This window comes from Pseudochaenichthys georgianus, chromosome 8 (genome assembly GCF_902827115.2).
Source record: "Pseudochaenichthys georgianus chromosome 8, fPseGeo1.2, whole genome shotgun sequence".
In the NCBI taxonomy this organism is placed as follows: domain Eukaryota; kingdom Metazoa; phylum Chordata; class Actinopteri; order Perciformes; family Channichthyidae; genus Pseudochaenichthys; species Pseudochaenichthys georgianus.
Genome location: NC_047510.2, coordinates 30,519,925 through 30,543,293, shown reverse-complemented (window position 1 = coordinate 30,543,293; position 23,369 = coordinate 30,519,925). Strand labels below are relative to the sequence as shown.

The following is a 23,369-nucleotide window of genomic DNA, read 5'->3' as shown; positions in this document are numbered from 1 at the left end:
CTCATATTTGCCATGATGTGGGGGGGCTGCGATGAATCCCACCTACCTGGACGACGCAGAGCTGCCCAGCGCTGCTACCACATGGTAGTATTTCAGGTCCCCGTCACGGACCTGTCGGCAGGCGAAGTGCGCCTCCACATGTGCGAACCATGCCTCCGCGGCGTGCTCCCAGAACTCCGGCAGCTTTACGAACACATCGCGTTCAGCCATGCTCGTTAATTTCCCGGAAACTTTCTCGGAAAAGTTAAGGTCACCAGTGTAGTGCCAGGAAAAGGGAGTCGGAGGCGGTGTATTAAGAACAGAGTTCAAATCTTTATTAGCCAATAATAACAGAGAGGTTATCACATGAACTGCTCTGCTTGACGAGCTAGCAGGAATGGAAGCTAATGCTACAGGTGTTCCCACTAAAGGGTCCGTGTGGCAACACAAGACGAGAAGTGAATTATGTCCAATACCGTGTCACCACAACTATAGCTTTGTAAATTATGTAATTAAAAATGTATCTCATGCATTTACACTTTTATGCATCAGAGAAAGAGAGAGAAGGAAAGTTTGGGTATTATGCCCTGAAAAAAAATGTAACTAAAGTTATAGTATAGTATACCAATAAATAAAGTGAATATGAAGTAGGCCTATGTCGTTTTTCAAAAATGTACAACGGAGGGGCAAATGCTGCGCGAACACTTAAAGAACAATAGCTGCTAAAAACGTTTTATTTCTGTGAAAGGGACATTTTTAAAAGTTGCAAATTACTAGATAACTCCTTACAGAGACACTGCACAGCTAAGACATAACATGCTACTCTATATCAAGCGGGAGCTAGCTTGAGCGATACTGTGCTTAGAAACCTCCATTTGTAGCTGACGTACCGCGAGACAAATAAAAAAACTAAATCTAAATCTACTAAGATGACCTAAAGTTGACTCAACAGCTTTATCAAAACAGTTTTAACAAACATTTAACAATTACAACCGTCATGAATACAGGATTTATTGCAGGTCTGTTATCATACTGCTTTTGTTTTAGCTAGGTGTAGCAGGTGAACATTTCCCCTGTAGCCTGGAAACTTGTGCTCCTACATTTTACATGTTCAAGTTATTATCACAGTAAGTGCAGCAAACTTTGGAGCCTGTATTATTTCAGTCATTTCTGAACCTTAACCCACATGAAATGACCCCATTACTGTAAACAACAGATGAAGAATATGGCAAGTTACACTTATTTACATTTAACACACTTCTCTGCAGGCCTCAGACAGAGTGGCCATGCAACACAACATAGCAGTATCACATCAGCCTGTAGACTACTGTAAATATACATTCAGCAACATGTATGCTCCAACATTGACAACAAGGTCCTAACTGACACACCTCTGTGCAAACATGACCGCAGCGAACACGCCGGTCAGCAAACATACATTCCTCAAAAAATACAGTTTCCATAAATCTGCTTTTAACCTCAGCTGTGACAGAGACAGCCGACTTATGGAAGTAATAAAAGTGACTACATTTCAACACAGTTCTTTAAGAATATGTGGTAAGAAATTATCTGCCGAGCATCTTACATGCGTGAGAAAATGTATACAGAAGTAAATTATGTAACATTTTCTAGAGAAACTGAGAATCTCTGAGAGCTGTTGTATTATTACATTGTAAGGTGCTGTTGTTATGTCATGCTGACATGTACATTTCCTTGCACTGCCATCCCAGGCTCAGCTCACTACTGCCCTCCATTGGTCAGACAACCACCCTGATATCAGGGTGAGATAAGACATAAAACCAAGCAAAATGGTTCCCTTCTCTTGTGTAAAACCCTATGGTAAAACCCCATGTTAATACAGATGATGCATTTTTCACATGGAGGCACTTGAAGCTTAACTTAAAGTGAAAAGCTTTCTATTTATTTAGCTGAAAAAGCCTTTGAAGTCCTCCTTCAGGTCAGGACTTCTCCTGGGAGGTGGCAGTACCCCGAGGCCTGCGTGGCACCCCCTTCAGGCCAGGAAGTGAAGGCTTGAGTTTGGGGGCTGCTGATTGGCTCGTGAAGGCCCAACTGGACGTCCATCTCAACTGGACAACTGTTGGTTCTGCTCGGCGCTGTTTGTGTTTGCACTGCTGTGAGATACGAGGTCCTGTGTGGACCTGGACACGTTGCGGTTGGGCAGACAAACGTAGCCTTCCTCAAAAAGAGCAAAGTTCAGCCGGGAAGGAGAGGCAGAGTCTTCTGTTGGGGCTTCTTGCTCTTTCTCTTCACAATTGACAGCCATTGATATGCTCTCGGACTCTGATGACTGTCAGATGGAAACAATGATGATCAGTAAGACACGTAATGACTGCAATTTAATGACTATATGTATTTGGAAACCTAAACTTGCTGATCTTTGAATTGCTATCCAGTAAATGCTCCAATTTCCTTAGGGGTTTTTTGAATTTGTGAGAAGTGTAAAACGTCACGTTGTCGTTCTGTCAGGATTATGTGATACTTTTCTGTCATTAAAAATCAGAGATGTCTTAAAATGTCATTAAATATATGCATTGATTTTGGGAAGACACTGTTTATTTTACAGTATTGCAGCTTGTAAAACACAGCAGCTTGGATTGATTGAACCTAACATTTTCAAGTTCAATGTCTTTGGTGTCCTTAGTCGGCCACAGCAGAGCATCTGAGGAGCTGCCGAGAAAAAGAGAGAGCAGAAACTGTCAGAAATATCTACTTTCATTCCTGGATTATAACGGTAAGATCCCACACATTCCCCATCTTTTTCCTGCATGATAGAAAGACATGTTATATAGTTTACACATCCAGATAAAGAAAAAAATGATAATTCCGAAATGAAATACTCACGCAGATAAACAAAATTCTATATATACATACATATGTACACATACATACATTCATCAATTTCCAGGGTGAACATAAAATAATGTAAAAAAAATTCCTACAAGTCCATGTTCAGATAAGACAGTTTCATTTCTCATCCTATTTTTATATAAACTATGATAATTAATATAACTATGATAATAGTCATTTGAATTTATAATTATAACTATTATCATTATTGTTATTATCACTATCATATATCCATATAATCTTTTTGTATCTATTTTTAAGTGAATCCAAAGGCACAATGAAAAAATCACAACACCAGCAGCTAGGTATACCCATGTGTTGGTTAGGAGAGTAGTTGCTAATAATTTTTTTCGGAGTATTGATTTAAATGTTTGATGACAGTCAACACTTGAGAGTTCTGTCTGTCTATGACGCATTACCATGTGTATTCACTGTCCAAACTCAGCACCCTGCACATGGTGGCGCTCTCATCCTGCTTGAAGCTACTGGTGGCAGCCTGGAGGACAAAATACACAGTATACACGTTATATCAGGGGGGTCCAAACTTCTTTCACCGAGGGCCACATACAGAACAAATATACGAAGGGCTGGGCCACTCACTAGAGGTCTATTGCCTCATAAGTTCAGTTAAGAGTTGGAAAAAACAATCCAATGTAGGTCAATTATTTCTGATACTTGAAAAAATATCCCTCCAGAGGGTTTCATTTATTCCCTAAAACAGAAGCTTCAGATTGCTCATCATAAGAGGACATAGGAAGGGTATGTTTCAAGGTTGTTATGTAAATACGTTATTGGGCTTTTTTCTTATCAACTTAGATTTGTTATGTTTTCAACTTGAATTGACTGAATTTATTTGAAAATTGGGCTTATTGAACATATATATTTAAGAAGTACAATATAAGACAAGCATACGTTTATTATACTTAAGTCATTATACTTTTTAAATTTTCTGATGGCCGATTCTTCAAAATGGTCCGCGGGCTGCATTTGGCCCCCGGGCCGTAGTTTGGACACCCCTGCGTTATGACATACTAACTAAAACATGTGCAAAAACAGACAAATCGGAAATGGAAATAATTGAGATGAACTGTATAAATAATATCCAGCCTTACCTTCATCTCGGACAGGATTTTGCTTTTGGCCGGAGAGGGAACTGAGTCCACCCACAGAATCACCCTCCTGTTGGTTCCAAATATACCACGTTTGAAATAATAATTGTGATTTATTCAAACATTTTCTTTGCCAGTAAATTATGTGGATCAGTTTATAGTTTATAGTTTATTAGGATCCCCATTAGCTGGTGCATAACAGCTAATCTTCCTGGGGTCCACAAATAACATAAAACATGACATTCGACAGTACATTACAAGACAATGATACAAATCGTGTACGGCGTCAATTTTCCTTCAAACAGTGACTTTCATATCAACCATCACATACAGCTTATTTTCTGATTCCCCATTTCCTTGAAAAAATAAAGAAAGAAAAGAATAATAATAATAATAGTGATTTTACAAATGTCTCCCTTCTCTTCTTTTAGAGTAAAAACAAACTAAACAAATACAATCCTCATCATAACTGTGAAAGGCTGTGTGTGTGTGTGTGTGTGTCTATGTTAGCGAAAGTACCATATTCCTGCATGTGTTTAAAAAACCCATATGAATCGGTGTGCTGCTGTATGTTTACCATAACCTGTCTGCTGCTTGTGTAATGTACAGTCTCTGGGCTTCTGGATGCCTCTTCAATCGTCTTTTGAAGCTTGCTTTAGTTGTTTCTTTAGAAATCTGATCTGGCAGTGTGCCATGCAGCCATGGCTCTATACGGCACTGTGCTCTTCATGGACTCTGTTTTGGCTTTAGGGATTTGATAGCAACCTCTTGTGGCATGTCTCGTTTTATATGTATGGATGTTAGTGGTGTGTACTAGGTGTAAGTTGCTTATATAGACAGGTTGGATGCTTCAGCTCATTTATGTTTCTCAAAAAGTCAAGGAGTGATACCATCAGCCTCTCCGTGACTAATGTGCAGGAGAGCTTGACACGCATTGTGTTTACATGATGTCTTGGTGTCCACCTAAGGGCAAGCCGAGCTGCTCTGTTTTGAACCAGTTGCAGCTTTCCCAGGTCCCTCTTGTCAGTCTGCTACTTTGACGTCTTACAAAGATATATATTTCCTTAATGGGAACATTTGTAAGTACAAGGTAATGAGGGCTTAAGCTTTATATTTAAATGTTTTTAGACGTGAACTTTCTTGAAATAAATAAAGTACCTTTGGCAAGCTGGTATGCTGAAGTAGAGTCCGAGGACGACTGCGGTCACAAGCACACTGATGGTGACGTAGATCTGTTTAGTTACGGACCAGGAGGCTGTGACGGGACAGAACACAGAAGGATTATAGTAATGAGTATTTATGGTATGTACTGTATAAGGCAATGGTGGGTTACTGGGAAGATAAGTAGTTACTTAGGTACAAGTAGCACAACTGCATTGTGAAAATACTCTGACAGGTAAAAGCCCTGCATTTTGAAATCTTACTAAAGTAAATGTACAAATATATTAAGTAGTATGATTAATTTACAAATAAAAAGGTCTGTTATGCTTTATGGCCCATTTTAGAATGATATCTATCAAACTACTTATTAAAGGTCACCTGCTATTTTTAGGCAATAGCATGGGTCTCAGATAGACATATATAAAAAACATGTCTATGAAGTGTTTTGCTCAAAATACAAAACAGATCCCCCGTTCTAGCCACGCCTCATATCCCTCTATTTCACTTCCTGTTTCAAACGTGCTGAGTTGGGGTATAAAGCTTAAAAAAAAGAGGGTCTGAGCTCATGCGGGACCCGGCAGCAGAGGTCGCGTTAACCAAATATCTTCCGTCTATGAAGATTTTTTTTAACAATGACGGAAAAATCTGAAAGCAGTCCGTCATTTTGACGGATTACAACAAACTCGGAACAGTGCCACAGTTTCCCCGCAGCGAGGCTCCGGTTTTAAGCATGCCTGCCAAAAAGGAAATGATACCGTTTCCAAACCCAACTTTGCCACAAATCATTGATATGTCTGTGAGTTTTGGCTTTACGCTGTGCGCACTCCCGCGAGGTGCAGTGGGCATGCATAACACGGCGCTAACAGTTCACAAGCGTGCGCCCCGCCCCCCGTTGACAGTTCACGACCGTGCTCTCCCACCCCCCCCGCGGTTGACAGTTCTCTCTCTCTCTCCCCCCCCCAGAGTGTAAAGGCCGACGGGTAATACTGAATTTTTACGGACATTTTACGATCCTGTCCGTCAAAATGACGGGCAGTGAAAAAGTCTAGCACAACCTCTGCCCGGCAGCTACTGTATAAACTAAATACTGCGGTGATGAAACGCCATATCATCGATTATCTCTGAAACAGTCTGGAGCTCAAAGGCTTTCTCTCTTGTCGGTTATACCACAAGGTGAGTTCCTTTTTACTTCCTGCTTCTTCACACACATGCTCTCCAGTACAGGTTAGCTCTGAGTGTTAGCCATGCTAATGTAAACACCGACCATATTACGTCCAAAACAGTCGGGCATTGTTTCTGATAGCAACGTTTCTGATTGGGCCGTGGGTCCACATTTACGATATTACGTCATATCGGACGCAAATCTGGATCAGCTCCGTTGTTCCCTGTTTTTAGAGATTTGGGTACGGAGGAAAAGAGAGGGTTTTATTTTCTGACGCTGCGTGAGTTCCCCGACACACCGGGGACACATGTTTATGTATAGAAGGCATTAAAAGTGCATTTTGCATGATGGGTCCCCTTTAATAATTAGCTGGTATAGGTGGAGCTAATTTGAAATTGTGCTGCTGGATATCTTTACTTGTAATTGAATGTCATTGAATTGTATTTTTCATTATCTAAAGATCTCGGTGTAAAGTAACAACTAATAAAAGCTGTCAAATAAATGGAAAATAAGTGGAGTAAAAGGTCAAATATAAGGGAGATAAAGTATAAAGTAGCACAAAATAAAAAACTCTAGTCATTAAATACAGTACTTTTATGAAGTATTATGTATTTCATTACATTCCACCAAACAACACAATAGATAACAAGAGCAGGTGTAATCTGTTACTGTGTAGGTTTCATATGCATGTTGTAAAGTACCCTCATGTGAGGTCCAGTCCACAGGGGGGCTCCACTCAGAGGGGACTCCCTGGTAGAGATCAGGGACCACCAGAGACCTCACCTTCACCTGGTAGAGCTGGGAGGGGACCAGCGAATCTCCCAGGATCATCAGGGCCATGGAGCCTTTTGAAATGTTCTCCAGGACAGAACAACCCTACAGAATCATAATAATAATAAAGCTTTATTTATATAGCACTTTTCCTACAACACATGCAGCTGAAAGTGCTTTTATAAAATGACACATCACAAGTTAAAGGTCCCCTATTATACTGTTTTTCATCAATATATTATAGCTCTCAGATATATACAAAACATGTCTCTGAAGTGTTTGGCTCCAAACACCAAACAGGTCATTGCAGCATTACCCATAATCCCCTCTGTTTCAGCCCTGTTTCCAAAGTGCTGATTCTCTGTCTGTTACTATAGATGAAAATAAGGAGCCCCTCCCCACGCCCCTCTGAGAGACATTTGGTTACAAAGAACTCAATGGAGCTCTAGGAGGAGATTCAGGGTGATAAGGGGGGGGGGGGTTACCTTGGTTGCTGATTGGCTAATGGCTACACAAGACAACACATCGTTATGACATCACAAAGTGGCCAAAATCTGATCAGCTCATTTTCAGACAGGTTTTTATATAAATGGATCAAAAAGAGAGAGAATCTTTGTTCCTGAAACTTTCAGAGTCTCTTTCCACAGAGGGGACACATGTTGATGAAGAAGAGACATGAAGAAGAGGGGACACATGTTGATGTAGAGGAGACATGAAGAAGAGGGGACACATGTTGATGTAGAAGAGACATGAAGAAGAGGGGACACATGTTGATGTAGAAGAGACATGAAGAAGAGGAGACACATGTTGATGTAGAGGAGACATGAAGAAGAGGGGACACATGTTGATGTAGAAGAAACATGAAGAAGAGGGGACACATGTTGATGTAGAAGAGACATGAAGATGAGGGGACACATGTTGATGTAGAAGAGACATGGAGAAGAGGGGACACATGTTGATGTAGAAGAGACATGAAGAAGAGGGGACACATGGTGATGTAGAAGAGACATGAAGAAGAGGGGACACATGTTGATGTAGAAGAGACATGAAGAAGAGGGGACACATGTTGATGTAGAAGAGACATGAAGAAGAGGGGACACATGTTGATGTAGAAGAGACATGAAGAAGAGGGGACACATGTTGATGTAGAAGAGACATGAAGAAGAGGGGACACATGTTGATGTAGAAGAGACATGAAGAAGAGGGGACACATGTTGATGTAGAAGAGACGTGAAGAAGAGGGGACACATGTTGATGTAGAAGAGACATGAGGAAGAGGGGACACATGCTGATGTAGAAGAGACATGGAGAAGAGGGGACACATGCTGATGTAGAAGAGACATGAAGAAGAGGGGACACATGCTGATGTAGAAGAGACATGGAGAAGAGGGGACACATGCTGATGTAGAAGAGACATGAAGAAGAGAGGACACATGCTGATGTAGAAGAGACATGAAGAAGAGGGGACACATGCTGATGTAGAAGAGACATGAAGAAGAGGGGACACATGCTGATGTAGAAGAGACATGAAGAAGAGAGGACACATGCTGATGTAGAAGAGACATGAAGAAGAGGGGACACATGCTGATGCAGAAGAGACATGAAGAAGAGGGGACACATGCTGATGCAGAAGAGACATGGAGAAGAGGGGACACATGCTGATGTAGAAGAGACATGAAGAAGAGGGGACACATGTTGATGTAGAAGAGACATGGAGAAGAGGGGACACATGCTGATGCAGAAGAGACATGAAGAAGAGGGGACACATGTTGATGCAGAAGAGACATGGAAAAGTGGATTTTGCACAAAAAGTGACCTTTAAAAATAAACAACAAGAAATTCCCCTCAGATTATTTGTTAAGAACTTTACAGCAAAAATATTACATTGTAACAGCTTAATAGACACAAGGAGGTAAAATGTATGATAATACAAATAAAATAAATAATGATTTCTCTCCGACAGATAAGACGCAACAATATAAAACCCCATAAGACAAAGTGAACATATAGGTACAACAGAAATAAAAGGATGAATGCATATAATCAATAAAAAGTGGTTGTTCATTCAGGCAGGAGAACGGGCTCAAATGAGACCTCACCTGATCCGCTGTCTTGTAATAGCAGACGTGGTAATACAGGTCAGGCTTTGAAGCTGGTTGCGTCCACTCCACCATCCAGTTCCTGTCTTTTGGCTTCACACTCACCTGCTGCGGGGGCTTGGGACGAACTGCACAACAAGAGCTTGGGTCATGAACAAGTAACGCAGAGCCCTGAGAGGCAAGTTAGAAAACAATATTCTGGTAATAATGTTTTATGGCTGAGCTAAATGGTTTTCTCTCCTGTGTTTATGACTCAAGAAGAACACAAATGTTTTGCCTGTTATCTTTCTAAGTTTTTTCGGACTATAAAGCGCACCTGCATATAAGCCGCAGCAGCTAAATTGTCCGTCTGTCTTGCTCTCGTTCTGTCTCTCGGTTCCACTTTTACTTTGGCGCGCTACCTGTCTCACTCTTTTCCGGCCTCCAGCTTTTCCTGTTGGAGCCCGCCGCTTAAAGGTGGCGGGCGCGGACCGGTCATAGAGCCCGTAGAGTTAAAGGTGGTTAATTTTACCTGTAAAATCCATAGATTTAGGAGGTTCCCTAGTGGCCGCTAGCTGTACAAAAAAAATGGGGAAAAAAGTCGCGGTTTATAGTCCGAAAAGTACGGTACCTGAGTTTACGTTTTTTTTAAAACCATGGTTGTTGGGAAAATACTGAATGTACTCTTCTAATATCAGAGTACACATGATAACAAAGGCCCTACGTATAGTGTACATGACAGGATGTATGATTAGCCCGAAGAGCGCCAGGACTGTTTTAGGCATATGATAGCGATGTGATTAACATGCTGATTCAGCCACTATGGAGATAGACATATGACAAGCATGCTCATTTCTGACGTGGAGCTAATCTGAAGTAAACGTTGAATACTGCTTTGAACCGGAATTCCTCCATCTTGTGACTGTGTGACTCCCTCTCTTGTATATCAGCATGTGAAGGACACGGTTCAGGAACTAGTAGTATCATATGCTCTGTACGTGATGACTAATTGTTACTTGATTAAACATTACATTTTAAGCCAAAAAAGACATGACGTTTTACATCCTTAAAATGTTTAAGAGGGTTCAGAATTGAGCAGTACGTTTGCTGTGTAAATGCTTAATGGAGAGGTAGCAGACCTCGTGTCTATTTGTGTCATCATTTATACGTAAGAGTCTTTTAATAATTTGGGAGGACTTCCCATAATAGAGGGCTATTATAAGGAACATCTGTATTTAGAAACTGGCTTGAGAACTGGCTTTTTTTTATCAATCAAAAGACCTTTTTTGTGTTGTTGTTAAATGTTTGTTACAAGTGGAGGACCACAGATGGAAATGAGCTATTAGCTATAATCTGGCATATTGCATCTCTTCTCTTTGCTGAGATTAATGTTTTTGTATGCATGGTCCTTCTATAAATAAAAAAATAAAAAAAAGTGTGTTACAGTATGTGTGATTTGTCATATGACGTGATCTTATCTTTTTGCCTTGTATTTAGTGTACAGGCCAGCAGTTTGGTTAGCTTGGGTCATGAATAAGTAACACAGAGCCACGATAGGCAAGTTAGAAAACAATATTCTGGTAATACTTTCCAGGATACATTATTTTTAAAGTTTGTCAGAAAAAATGTAGCAGCAAGTTTGCTGTGTAAATGCCTTAGTGGAGAGGTACCAGACCTCCCATGTCTCTTTGTGTCATAAGTTATACTTAAGACTCTTCTGAATTTGAGTAATTCAGTTAAAATTAGAAGGCATTTATAAGGAACATTAAAGTGTTTTAATCAATCAAAATACCTTTTTTGTGTGTTATGTGTAATTTGTCACATGACAACAACTAAAATATAAAGCCAGCCATGTGATGGTATCTTATTGCCTTGTGATTAGTGTACAGGCCTGCAGTTAGGTTAGTGAAACACTAGGTGGCGGCACTCCATCACATCACAGTTACTCCGCTCCTCGCCCTGCAGTTTCATCGCCCCATGGTGCCTGTTTTAATTGGTCTCTCCTCCATAATCCACTAACTCTAGCTGTGCCCTCTGGATGTCCACTCACTGTGTTCGCAGACGTTAAAGCTCTTAGCGGGGTGGGATGGCTGGAGCTCTACCAGCAGATGTTTGGGGTCTGCATCCGTCAGGGAGCAGCTGTACCTCACCACCCCCCACCGGGGTCCGAGCTCACTGTCAGGTTCACACAGCGCCTCTCAGACCTGAAGCCACGGATTACAAGGAGATGGGAGATGGATGAAAGGATGATAAATAACCGGATGCATTTTCCAGCCAGGTGGTTTTGTCCACTTACGGCGGCGTCATGTTGTTTGGAAGGACCAGCTGGTAGGTGATGAAGTGATCCACGTCCCTGCTCACCTCCCAGCTGCACGTCACCTCCCTCTCTCCATCCAGGACACAATGCAAGCTGGGAATCTGCCCAGTGTCTAAACCCAGAGAAAAAGAACTAATAACAACAGCTGCAAGCGCCAGATTTTCCATCAGAGAAGGAAGATTAGAAATGTGAGAAAAGGAGATAAGGAGCGGGGTTTCTTATAGAAGAAAGGTCAGAGATGGAAGATTTATTCACATCTTTAATTTAATTAAAAGTCCCGTTACATTATTTTAAAAGTACTCGAAGTAAAAGTACAAAAGTGTTATCAACAAAAAGTACTTAAAGTATCAATAGTTACTTATTCTGCAGAAAAATGGCTTCCATTTATGATAAATTATTAGAAATGTGACATTATTACATTGTTCATGTTGTTGCATCAGGTAGCATTTAGCTGCTTTACACAAAGTCCTTGAACACCAATTATTCATGTTTTTCTAACCCTTTGTTTAATATATTGGAGACTTTTACCTTTTTGTACTTCAAACATTTACAGTAGGTGCATTATATGTTAAAAGTTAGGATTAAAATCAATTATTTCCCTTTCCAATGAAACGGAGTAGGAAGTAGCATTAAATGGAAACACTCAAAGTTCTTCAGGTACTTACAAATCGTGATTGTAACTATAACTTTTTAGGTGTTTTAAAGGTAACCTGTTATGCAAAATCCACCTTTCCATGTCTCTTCTACATCAACATGTGTCCCCTCTTCTCCATGTCTCTTCTACATCAACATGTGTCCCCTCTTCTCCATGTCTCTTCTACATCAACATGTGTCCCCTCTTCTCCCTGTCTCTTCTACATCAACATGTGTCCCCTCTTCTTCATGTCTCTTCTACATCAACATGTGTCCCCTCTTCTCCATGTCTCTTCTACATCAACATGTGTCCCCTCTTCTCCATGTCTCTTCTACATCAACATGTGTCCCCTCTTCTCCATGTCTCTTCTACATCAGCATGTGTCCCCTCTTCTTCATGTCTCTTCTACATCACCATGTGTCCCCTCTTCTTCATGTCTTTTCTACATCAGCATGTGTCCCCTCTTCTCCATGTCTCTTCTACATCACCATGTGTCCCCTCTTCTTCATGTCTTTTCTACATCAACATGTGTCCCCTCTTCTTCATGTCTCTTCTACATCAACATGTGTCCCCTCTTCTTCATGTCTCCTCTACATCAACATGTGTCCCCTCTTCTTCATGTCTCTTCTACATCAACATGTGTCCCCTCTTCTTCATGTCTCTTCTACATCAACATGTGTACCCCCTTCTTCATGTCTCTTCTACATCAACATGTGTCCCCTCTTCTTCATGTCTCCTCTACATCAACATGTGTCCCCTCTTCTTCATGTCTCTTCTACATCAACATGTGTCCCCTCTTCTTCATGTCTCTTCTACATCAACATGTGTCCCCTCTTCTTCATGTCTCCTCTACATCAACATGTGTCCCCTCTTCTTCATGTCTCTTCTACATCAACATGTGTCCCCTCTTCTTCATGTCTCCTCTACATCAACATGTGTCCCCTCTTCTTCATGTCTCTTCTTCATCAACATGTGTCCCCTCTGTGGAAAGAGACTCTGAAAGTTTCAGGAACAAAGATTCTCTCTCTTTTTGATCCGTTTCTATAAAAACCTGTCTGAAAATGTAGCAGCAAGTTTGCTGTGTAAATGCCTTAGTGGAGAGGTACCAGACCTCCCATGTCTCTTTGTGTCATAAGTTATACTTAAGACTCTTCTGAATTTGAGTAATTCAGTTAAAATTAGAAGGCATTTATAAGGAACATTAAAGTGTTTTAATCAATCAAAATACCTTTTTTGTGTGTTATGTGTAATTTGTCACATGACAACAACTAAAATATAAAGCCAGCCATGTGATGGTATCTTATTGCCTTGTGATTAGTGTACAGGCCTGCAGTTAGGTTAGTGAAACACTAGGTGGCGGCACTCCATCACATCACAGTTACTCCGCTCCTCGCCCTGCAGTTTCATCGCCCCATGGTGCCTGTTTTAATTGGTCTCTCCTCCATAATCCACTAACTCTAGCTGTGCCCTCTGGATGTCCACTCACTGTGTTCGCAGACGTTAAAGCTCTTAGCGGGGTGGGATGGCTGGAGCTCTACCAGCAGATGTTTGGGGTCTGCATCCGTCAGGGAGCAGCTGTACCTCACCACCCCCCCACCGGGGTCCGAGCTCACTGTCAGGTTCACACAGCGCCTCTCAGACCTGAAGCCACGGATTACAAGGAGATGGGAGATGGATGAAAGGATGATAAATAACCGGATGCATTTTCCAGCCAGGTGGTTTTGTCCACTTACGGCGGCGTCATGTTGTTTGGAAGGACCAGCTGGTAGGTGATGAAGTGATCCACGTCCCTGCTCACCTCCCAGCTGCACGTCACCTCCCTCTCTCCATCCAGGACACAATGCAAGCTGGGAATCTGCCCAGTGTCTAAACCCAGAGAAAAAGAACTAATAACAACAGCTGCAAGCGCCAGATTTTCCATCAGAGAAGGAAGATTAGAAATGTGAGAAAAGGAGATAAGGAGCGGGGTTTCTTATAGAAGAAAGGTCAGAGATGGAAGATTTATTCACATCTTTAATTTAATTAAAAGTCCCGTTACATTATTTTAAAAGTACTCGAAGTAAAAGTACAAAAGTGTTATCAACAAAAAGTACTTAAAGTATCAATAGTTACTTATTCTGCAGAAAAATGGCTTCCATTTATGATAAATTATTAGAAATGTGACATTATTACATTGTTCATGTTGTTGCATCAGGTAGCATTTAGCTGCTTTACACAAAGTCCTTGAACACCAATTATTCATGTTTTTCTAACCCTTTGTTTAATATATTGGAGACTTTTACCTTTTTGTACTTCAAACATTTACAGTAGGTGCATTATATGTTAAAAGTTAGGATTAAAATCAATTATTTCCCTTTCCAATGAAACGGAGTAGGAAGTAGCATTAAATGGAAACACTCAAAGTTCTTCAGGTACTTACAAATCGTGATTGTAACTATAACTTTTTAGGTGTTTTAAAGGTAACCTGTTATGCAAAATCCACCTTTCCATGTCTCTTCTACATCAACATGTGTCCCCTCTTCTCCATGTCTCTTCTACATCAACATGTGTCCCCTCTTCTCCATGTCTCTTCTACATCAACATGTGTCCCCTCTTCTCCATGTCTCTTCTACATCAACATGTGTCCCCTCTTCTCCATGTCTCTTCTACATCAACATGTGTCCCCTCTTCTCCATGTCTCTTCTACATCAACATGTGTCCCCTCTTCTCCATGTCTCTTCTACATCAACATGTGTCCCCTCTTCTCCATGTCTCTTCTACATCAGCATGTGTCCCCTCTTCTTCATGTCTCTTCTACATCACCATGTGTCCCCTCTTCTTCATGTCTTTTCTACATCAGCATGTGTCCCCTCTTCTCCATGTCTCTTCTACATCACCATGTGTCCCCTCTTCTTCATGTCTTTTCTACATCAACATGTGTCCCCTCTTCTTCATGTCTCTTCTACATCAACATGTGTCCCCTCTTCTTCATGTCTCCTCTACATCAACATGTGTCCCCTCTTCTTCATGTCTCTTCTACATCAACATGTGTCCCCTCTTCTTCATGTCTCTTCTACATCAACATGTGTACCCCCTTCTTCATGTCTCTTCTACATCAACATGTGTCCCCTCTTCTTCATGTCTCCTCTACATCAACATGTGTCCCCTCTTCTTCATGTCTCTTCTACATCAACATGTGTCCCCTCTTCTTCATGTCTCTTCTACATCAACATGTGTCCCCTCTTCTTCATGTCTCCTCTACATCAACATGTGTCCCCTCTTCTTCATGTCTCTTCTACATCAACATGTGTCCCCTCTTCTTCATGTCTCCTCTACATCAACATGTGTCCCCTCTTCTTCATGTCTCTTCTTCATCAACATGTGTCCCCTCTGTGGAAAGAGACTCTGAAAGTTTCAGGAACAAAGATTCTCTCTCTTTTTGATCCGTTTCTATAAAAACCTGTCTGAAAATGAGCTGATCAGATTTTGGCCACTTTATGATGTCATAACGATGTGTTGTCGTGTGTAACCATTAGCCAATCAGCAACCAAGGTAACCCCCCCACCTTATCACCTGAATCTCCTCCTAGAGCACCATTGAGTTCTTTCTAACCAAGTCTCTCTCAGAGGGGCGTGGGGAGGGGCTTCTTGTTTTCATCTAAAGTAACAGACAGAGAATCAGCACTTTGGAAACAGGGCTGAAACAGAGGGGATTATGGGTAATGCTGCAATGATCTGTTTGATGTTTGGAGCAAAACCCTTCAGAGACATGTTCTGTATATATCTGAGAGCTATAATATATTGATGAAAAACAGAACAATAGGGGACCTTTAAAGCTTTTTTGTCCGACCTGTTTCAGAGTGGCAGGTCACCACAGGGCTCCAGTCGCTCCACTGGCCCACGCTGGCCCGGACCCTCACCCGGGCTTCATAGCTGCGACCTGGGAGTAAAAGCCCCTTCTCCAGTTTCACACTGGTGTTTGTGACATCCTCAGACTGTAGGGAATGAGAAGAGAGTCAACTCGGTCACATGACGTTTCACATGGATTGTTATGTTTCTGTTTCAATGCATGGTGATGGATGGATTGGAACTCAGTACAACAATTATACAAATTAGGAATTGCAGCTAGCTAAAATTATTAGTTTGTAAGCAATTATGTAGCATGTTGAAATGCAAAACATGTGGTAAACATTGCAAACGCTATACATCGGCATGGTAATGTTGTCATTGTGAGCATACTGATATTAGCATTTGGCTCTCAGCAAATACAAACAAATGTAAAATACCAGATCCCCGGATAAGTTTGTTTAAACGGATGAACTGATTGAGACATTTTTATATTCTTGAGCTGGTATTTCGTGGCATGTATATACAAATATAATTTCAGATGTTGTAATTGACTTTTCATGACTTAGACATTTAGTAAAAGCTGGCAGCAGATTCTTTGATGCTAACCGTCCAGTTGTCCTGTCCGTGTGTCCTGTAGCTGAGCTGATATGTGAGGTTTCTGTTCAGAGAGGAAGAGGAGGGGTACGGGCTGGACCAGCTGAGCCGCCGGCCTCCATCACCTCCATCATGGCAGGATAGATTCACTGGTGGGCGGGCTCTCACTGTACAACACACAAACACATAGCAGTGAGACCACAATGGAGATCATTATTCGAGCAAGAATACTTGAAAACAGAGAGGTTGCTGGAAGGTTGCTGGAAGGTTGCTGGAAGGTTTATTGAAGGGCGGAGCCAAGGAAAACAGAAGATGAACAATACAAGTGCTTTCCACCATCTTCTTTGCCAAACCTGCCTCTGGTCTGCATATTGAACTGATTCTTAGACAAGTCATAAAGCAAATGTTCTTTAGTATAAACGCGCCTTGACTCCAAAAATCAAGGCGCCTCGTAAAGATTAAGATGGACGTGAAAGCTGCCTGTTGTGACCTAAGCCGCTTAAATGATTCCTAACATCGAAAAGGCCATTCTAAAACCAAAATATGTATCAAATCAAACATTTTTGTATTTTGTAATGTACTAATAGATATGAATTAGCTCAAACATTTCTTATAACACATGTTCTTTTGCTCGTTAGCACAGTTCATTATCTCAACGTACAGTGCTGGGAAAGATCCAGAGGCTTGTGTGGGACAGACGAGCAGAGGGTGTTGTTCTCCAGGAAGAAGACGGTGTGTTTGATGCCGATGGAAAATGTCCGGGTTTCATATCGACACTGGACAGTCCTGTGCTCTCTTCCATCTTCCAAGGCACCGCAAGGCAAGCACTGCTCCCTGAAAGGACATCAACACAGAGCTGTGGGACAGAGAACGTGCCAGGACGACATATTCCCCATTCATGATGTCAATTAGTTAACTTGGCTTTTGAGAGAAGGGCCAGACCTCACACACACTTCAGATCGCCTGCTGAGCTGCTGACCCCAGGTCCGCCCATCCAGCCTTCTTTATCCATCATTTCATGACTCATCATTTCCCACCCATTCATCCCTTTCCCGAATACCTCATCCTTACCTCGTTCCTTTCGTTCGCTTCCTACCTTCACTCGTCCCTTCATCTTTGCTTCCTACCTTCACTCGTCCCTTCATCTTTGCTTCCTACCTTCACTCGTCCCTTCATCCTTAGCTTTCTACCTTCACTCGTCCCTTCATCCTTTGCTTCCTACATTCACTCGTTCCTCATCCTTCGCTTCCTACCTTCATTCGTCCCTTCATCCTTTGCTTCCTACCTTCACTCGTCCCTTCATCCTTTGCTTCCTACCTTCACTTGTCCCTTCATCCTTTGCTTCCTACCGTCACTCGTCCCTTCATCCTTTGCTTCCTACATTCACTCGTCCCTTCATCCTTTGCTTCCTACCTTCACTCGTCCCTTCATCCTTTGCTTCCTACCTTCACTCATCCCTTCATCCTTTGCTTCCTACATTCATTCGTCCCTTCATCCTTTGCTTCCTACCTTCATTCGTCCCTTCATCCTTTGCTTCCTACATTCAATTGTCCCTTCATCCTTTGCTTCCTACCTTCATTCGTCCCTTCATCCTTTGCTTCCTACCTTCACTCGTCCATTCATCCCTTTCCCGAATACCTCATCCTTACCTCGTTCCCTTCGTTCACTTCCTACCTTCACTCGTCCCTTCATCCTTTGCTTCCTACATTCACTCGTCCCTTCATCCTTTGCTTCCTACCTTCACTCGTCCCTTCATCCTTTGCTTCCTACCTTCACTCGTCCCTTCATCCTTTGCTTCCTACATTCATTCGTCCCTTCATCCTTTGCTTCCTACCTTAATTCGTCCCTTCATCCTTTGCTTCCTACATTCATTCGTCCCTTCATCCTTTGCTTCCTACATTCATTCGTCCCTTCATCCTTCGCTTCCTACCTTCACTCGTCCCTTCATCCTTTGCTTCCTACATTCATTCGTCCCTTCATCCTTCGCTTCCTACCTTCACTCGTCCCTTCATCCTTTGCTTCCTACCTTCACTCTTCCCTTCATCCTTTGCTTCCTACATTCATTCGTCCCTTCATCCTTCGCTTCCTACCTTCACTCGTCCCTTCATCCTTTGCTTCCTACATTAATTCGTCCCTTCATCCTTTACTTCCTACCTTCACTCGTCCCTTCATCCTTTGCTTCCTACCTTCACTCGTCCCTTCATCCTTCGCTTCCTACCTTCATTCGTCCCTTCATCCTTTGCTTCCTACCTTCACTCGTCCCTTCATCCTTTGCTTCCTACCTTCACTCGTCCCTTCATTCTTTGCTTCCTACCTTCACTCGTCCCTTCATCCTTTGCTTCCTACATTCACTCGTCCCTTCATCCTTTGCTTCCTACCTTCACTCGTCCCTTCATCCTTTGCTTCCTACATTAATTAGTCCCTTCATCCTTTGCTTCCTTCCTTCACTCGTCCCTTCATCCTTTGCTTCCTACCTTCACTCGTCCCTTCATCCTTTGCTTCCTACCTTCACTCGTCGCCTTCATCCTTTGCTTCCTACCTTCACTCGTCCCTTCATCCTTTGCTTCCTACATTCACTCGTCCCTTCATCCTTTGCTTCCTACCTTCACTCGTCCCTTCATCCTTTGCTTCCTACATTAATTAGTCCCTTCATCCTTTGCTTCCTTCCTTCACTCGTCCCTTCATCCTTTGCTTCCTACCTTCACTCGTCCCTTCATCCTTTGCTTCCTACATTCATTCGTCCCTTCATCCTTTGCTTCCTACATTCATTTGTCCCTTCATCCTTCGCTTCCTACCTTCACTCGTCCCTTCATCCTTCGCTTCCTACCTTCACTCGTCCCTTCATCCTTTGCTTCCTACATACATTTGTCCCTTCATCCTTTACTTCCTACCTTCACTCGTCCCTTCATCCTTTGCTTCCTACCGTCACTCGTCCCTTCATCCTTCGCTTCCTACCTTCATTCGTCCCTTCATCCTTTGCTTCCTACCTTCACTCGTCCCTTCATTCTTTGCTTCCTACCTTCACTCGTCCCTTCATTCTTTGCTTCCTACCTTCACTCGTCCCTTCATCCTTTGCTTCCTACATTCACTCGTCCCTTCATCCTTTGCTTCCTATCTTCACTCGTCCCTTCATCCTTTGCTTCCTACATTAATTAGTCCCTTCATCCTTTGCTTCCTTCCTTCACTCGTCCCTTCATCCTTTGCTTCCTACCTTCACTCGTCCCTTCATCCTTTGCTTCCTACCTTCATTCGTCCCTTCATCCTTTGCTTCCTACCTTCACTCATCCCTTCATTCTTTGCTTCCTACATTCACTCGTCCCTTCATCCTTTGCTTCCTACCTTCACTCGTCCCTTCATCCTTTGCTTCCTACCTTTACTCGTCCCTTCATCCTTTGCTTCCTACATCCCTACGGCACTACATCCATTAATCACTTCTTCCCTACATCCGTTCATCCCAGCTTCCTTTGTTTATCCCTCCCCCTTTCTTCCCACATCCCTTCAAGCGTTCATCGCTCTGACCCTCCCACCCTTCGACTCTCATACTTCCCTTACTACATCCCTTATTTGATTTATCCTTTCCTACACCCCTTCAACCACCATCCTTCCTTACCTATCCATTTATCCCTTCCTTCCTACATCCCTATGACCCTTCATCCCTTCTTTCCCTACATTCCTTCAAACGTTAATCGCTCCCTCCCATGTTCCCTTTGACCGACATGCCTCCTTACTTCATTCCTTTTTCAGTCATCCCTTCCTTCCCTTCGACAGCAGCCTAACACACAACATCTGGTTGCTAAATGCTAGCTATTCTAACATCATGTCTTCACAACGAGCCAGCCCTCAAGCATCCTCTGTTTTCTCCCCTGATCTTTTGCCCTCACCTGTTGTCTTCTGTCTTGAACCAGAGCGTCAGGGTTGTGTTTCTGTGCTCCCTCCAGCTGCAGAGGACATGGGACTTGTAGTCGTTGTGGCACTGTAAGGATTTCAGCAGCGGAGACACTGGGTGGAGAAAAGGAAGTGTTGTTTGTTGATTACTTTGCTGAATGTATTTTCTTTTCTGTTGTGTTGTGCTGAATGACCAGTTTCAAGAATAGGAAGTTGTACAAAAACATGAAATCACCACTAAGCCGTGCATTCAAAATACTACATGTAGGAGTGTAAAGGTACTATAAGTGTGTATATTATAGGACAATTCATTTCTTAAAGGTCCCATGTCATGGCCATTTCCACTGGTCATAATTCCATTGTCTACTAGAATAGATTTATACTGTGCAATTTTCCAAACTCACATTGGTTTCGCATACGGCATCTCTGTAAAGTATGTGTATTCACTCTCTCCACTAAACGGCTCGTTGCAGCTCTTGCCCCCCCCCCCCCCTCCCTGTGAGCACAGTGTGCTCTGATTGGTCGGGACGTTGTGAATCGCGCTGAGCTCCGTGGAGGTGTGATTTCCTTGTTTAGCGATACACAGCCAAACTCACCCTGAGCACACACAAAGTCACAGCCGAAGAAAAAACAATAAGTGTGGCTTGATATTGAGAAAGAAAAAGGTTGATAAACGCTGTGAGAATGGGTCTGCAGAGAGAATTTCCCAACTGTCTGTTATCAGCCTGGGAGGAGAGATCAGCAGAGCTGCCTGCACTGAGTGTGTGAGGAAGTCCGTGGATTGGTCAATTTGGACCAATCAGCGGGGGCTTAACGTAATGGCTCCCCGGACGTAACGTAACGGCTCCACGGATTGGTCCATTTCGTTCCGGGGACGACATGACATCATGATGTACCCGGAAGAATCAAATGGACAGTGACGTATCTCCAACGAGGCGTTTTGGGGAGGTATTTTCTGTTTTAGAGTTTTACTCGCTACAGGGTGTACTTTGAGGGTTTTGACTCTGCAGACCGTTTACATGCATCCAAACCTTCATAACACACAAGGGGACGGGCAATAACCGGAAAAGCATGACATGTCACCTTTAAAGTGTGTTTATAGCATTATGGTGCAAAACGTCAAAACTATAAAGATGTTTCTGTTCTTAAACCATTGAGAAAAAGGGACACTTATACCTATCTTTAAATGAAAACAATTTGATGAAATATGTTTTGGAGAAAAGCAATAACATTTAAGGCAGTCTGCTTTACTTGAATGATGGAGAAGTTGACTTCACACTGTAACTTCCCATAAAGAAACATTTAAGACTTTGGAGATCCTCAGTATTATCGTTTGTTAAGTGAACAATTAATCACATTTCAAAGGCTTCTAGCATGTAGTGTAGGGGGAATCACTTTTATTATATGCACATTATTTATCAGCTTTCTGTCAGATACATTTAAAAGTATAAAATTCCCCTATGAAATGTGGTGGAGTAGAAATATACAGTAGACACAATACTCTTACGAAGTACAAACAACCCCAATCTGAACTGAAGTCAATCGGTTACATTTGAGAACATCACTTTTATTTACATGATGTATCACACAAACATAACAAAGGAGCATACCTGAGCAACGATCCAATTAATTAATAAATAAATAAATAATAAATAAATAAATAAATAAATACACTAATAAATAAATAACTAACTAAATAAACAAACAAAAAAACAGACAAATAAATAAATAACTAAATAAATAAATATATAAATAACTAAATAACTAAATAATAAATAAATAAATAAGAATCAGAAATATTAAAAACGAGACAGTTGAGTATTTCATTCCAAAACAATTGTGAATATGCCATGTGAAGAGACTTACCGTTGCCGCTGCTCTCGTGCACAGAACAGCAGTCTGGAGCACAGCAGAGAACCAGAGGAGGGAGCGTTGACCAAAGCACTACCCAGTAAAGAGGCATCATTCCTGGGCACACACACAGCCAGGCGCCTCTTTTTGTCTGAGGTCTGTTTCTGTAAACTTCACTCTGCGTGTTCACATCGTCCCGAAGTCTGATTGTACGGACACGGTCAGAGTCAGAGAAAGAGAGAATTAGTTCATTTGCTAGAAATAATGAAGAAATGAGTCACGACCGCACCAGCAGTGATCACTTCTGCTTTAAACGTCTGCTTGTTGTAGGAAGTCACCACACATCCGCCTACCTCTTATCTCCCTCTCACATGTGATTAAAACACACACACATGCTGTCACTGGGGACTATCAATAAATAAGATACCAAACACTGTTGACTACTATACTGTGTATGTAAACAAATACGTATTTACAGCTTGCACTACGCTTCAATCTTTAAAACCACACCTTTTAGAAAATAAAAGTTTACCCTGTTTGGGGAAGGAGTTATTCAGTTTTGCCCAAATGTAATTGACTTGTAAGTCATTTATAGATTTGTTTTTGTTTTTAAAGTGTCATTATCTACAAATGTTATTCCCACTTGTATTTTAGTTACATTAAACATTTCCAAATGTATTGCTTTTTTGTTGTATCTTTATTTTTTTATCCAAAACTTACACAACCATGTCGTTTCTGAATGTAAGTCCATCTGGCTGAAGATTTTGTATCGACTTCTGAAAATAATTATATCAATTCAAAGCATTTGTTTTTAAAATACAATTTTGTATGTCCATTTAATGATAGCTGTGACGGAATGTATTTTCAAATGAAACCATAAATATGTAATTTAAAGAGGAAACGTGAAAAAATAACAATGTTTTTTTTGTGAGAAAAAAGACAAGGTGTGATATTGCATCAACCAGGGGGAATTTGAAGGGTCACTCAGGCATAACAATGCTGTTGTACAGTATCGGGGAGGAAAGCCCCTTCAGGAGAGTGTGGGAAGCAAACAGTCACACTGATGCTGACATTTACCACAAAATCATAAAATCAAACTGAGATTTAATCCAGATATATCCATGGAAAATGTG

The 23,369-nt window shown here is 41.8% G+C and overlaps 1 protein-coding gene across 1 annotated transcript; it reads right to left on the bottom strand.

The window, feature by feature from the left end:
- Nucleotides 1–290: 290 nt before the first annotated feature.
- On the bottom strand, nucleotides 291–22,528 carry csf2rb (colony stimulating factor 2 receptor subunit beta). The gene is given in 15 exon segments (XM_071204093.1): nucleotides 291–2,064; nucleotides 2,066–2,287; nucleotides 2,610–2,667; nucleotides 3,267–3,343; nucleotides 3,960–4,026; nucleotides 5,115–5,211; nucleotides 6,981–7,155; nucleotides 9,150–9,277; nucleotides 13,566–13,720; nucleotides 13,813–13,945; nucleotides 15,908–16,052; nucleotides 16,513–16,667; nucleotides 17,162–17,334; nucleotides 20,382–20,499; nucleotides 22,252–22,528. Coding segments are annotated over 15 exon segments (1,935 nt in total). The 5' UTR covers nucleotides 22,352–22,528; the 3' UTR covers nucleotides 291–1,932.
- Nucleotides 22,529–23,369: the final 841 nt, after the last annotated feature.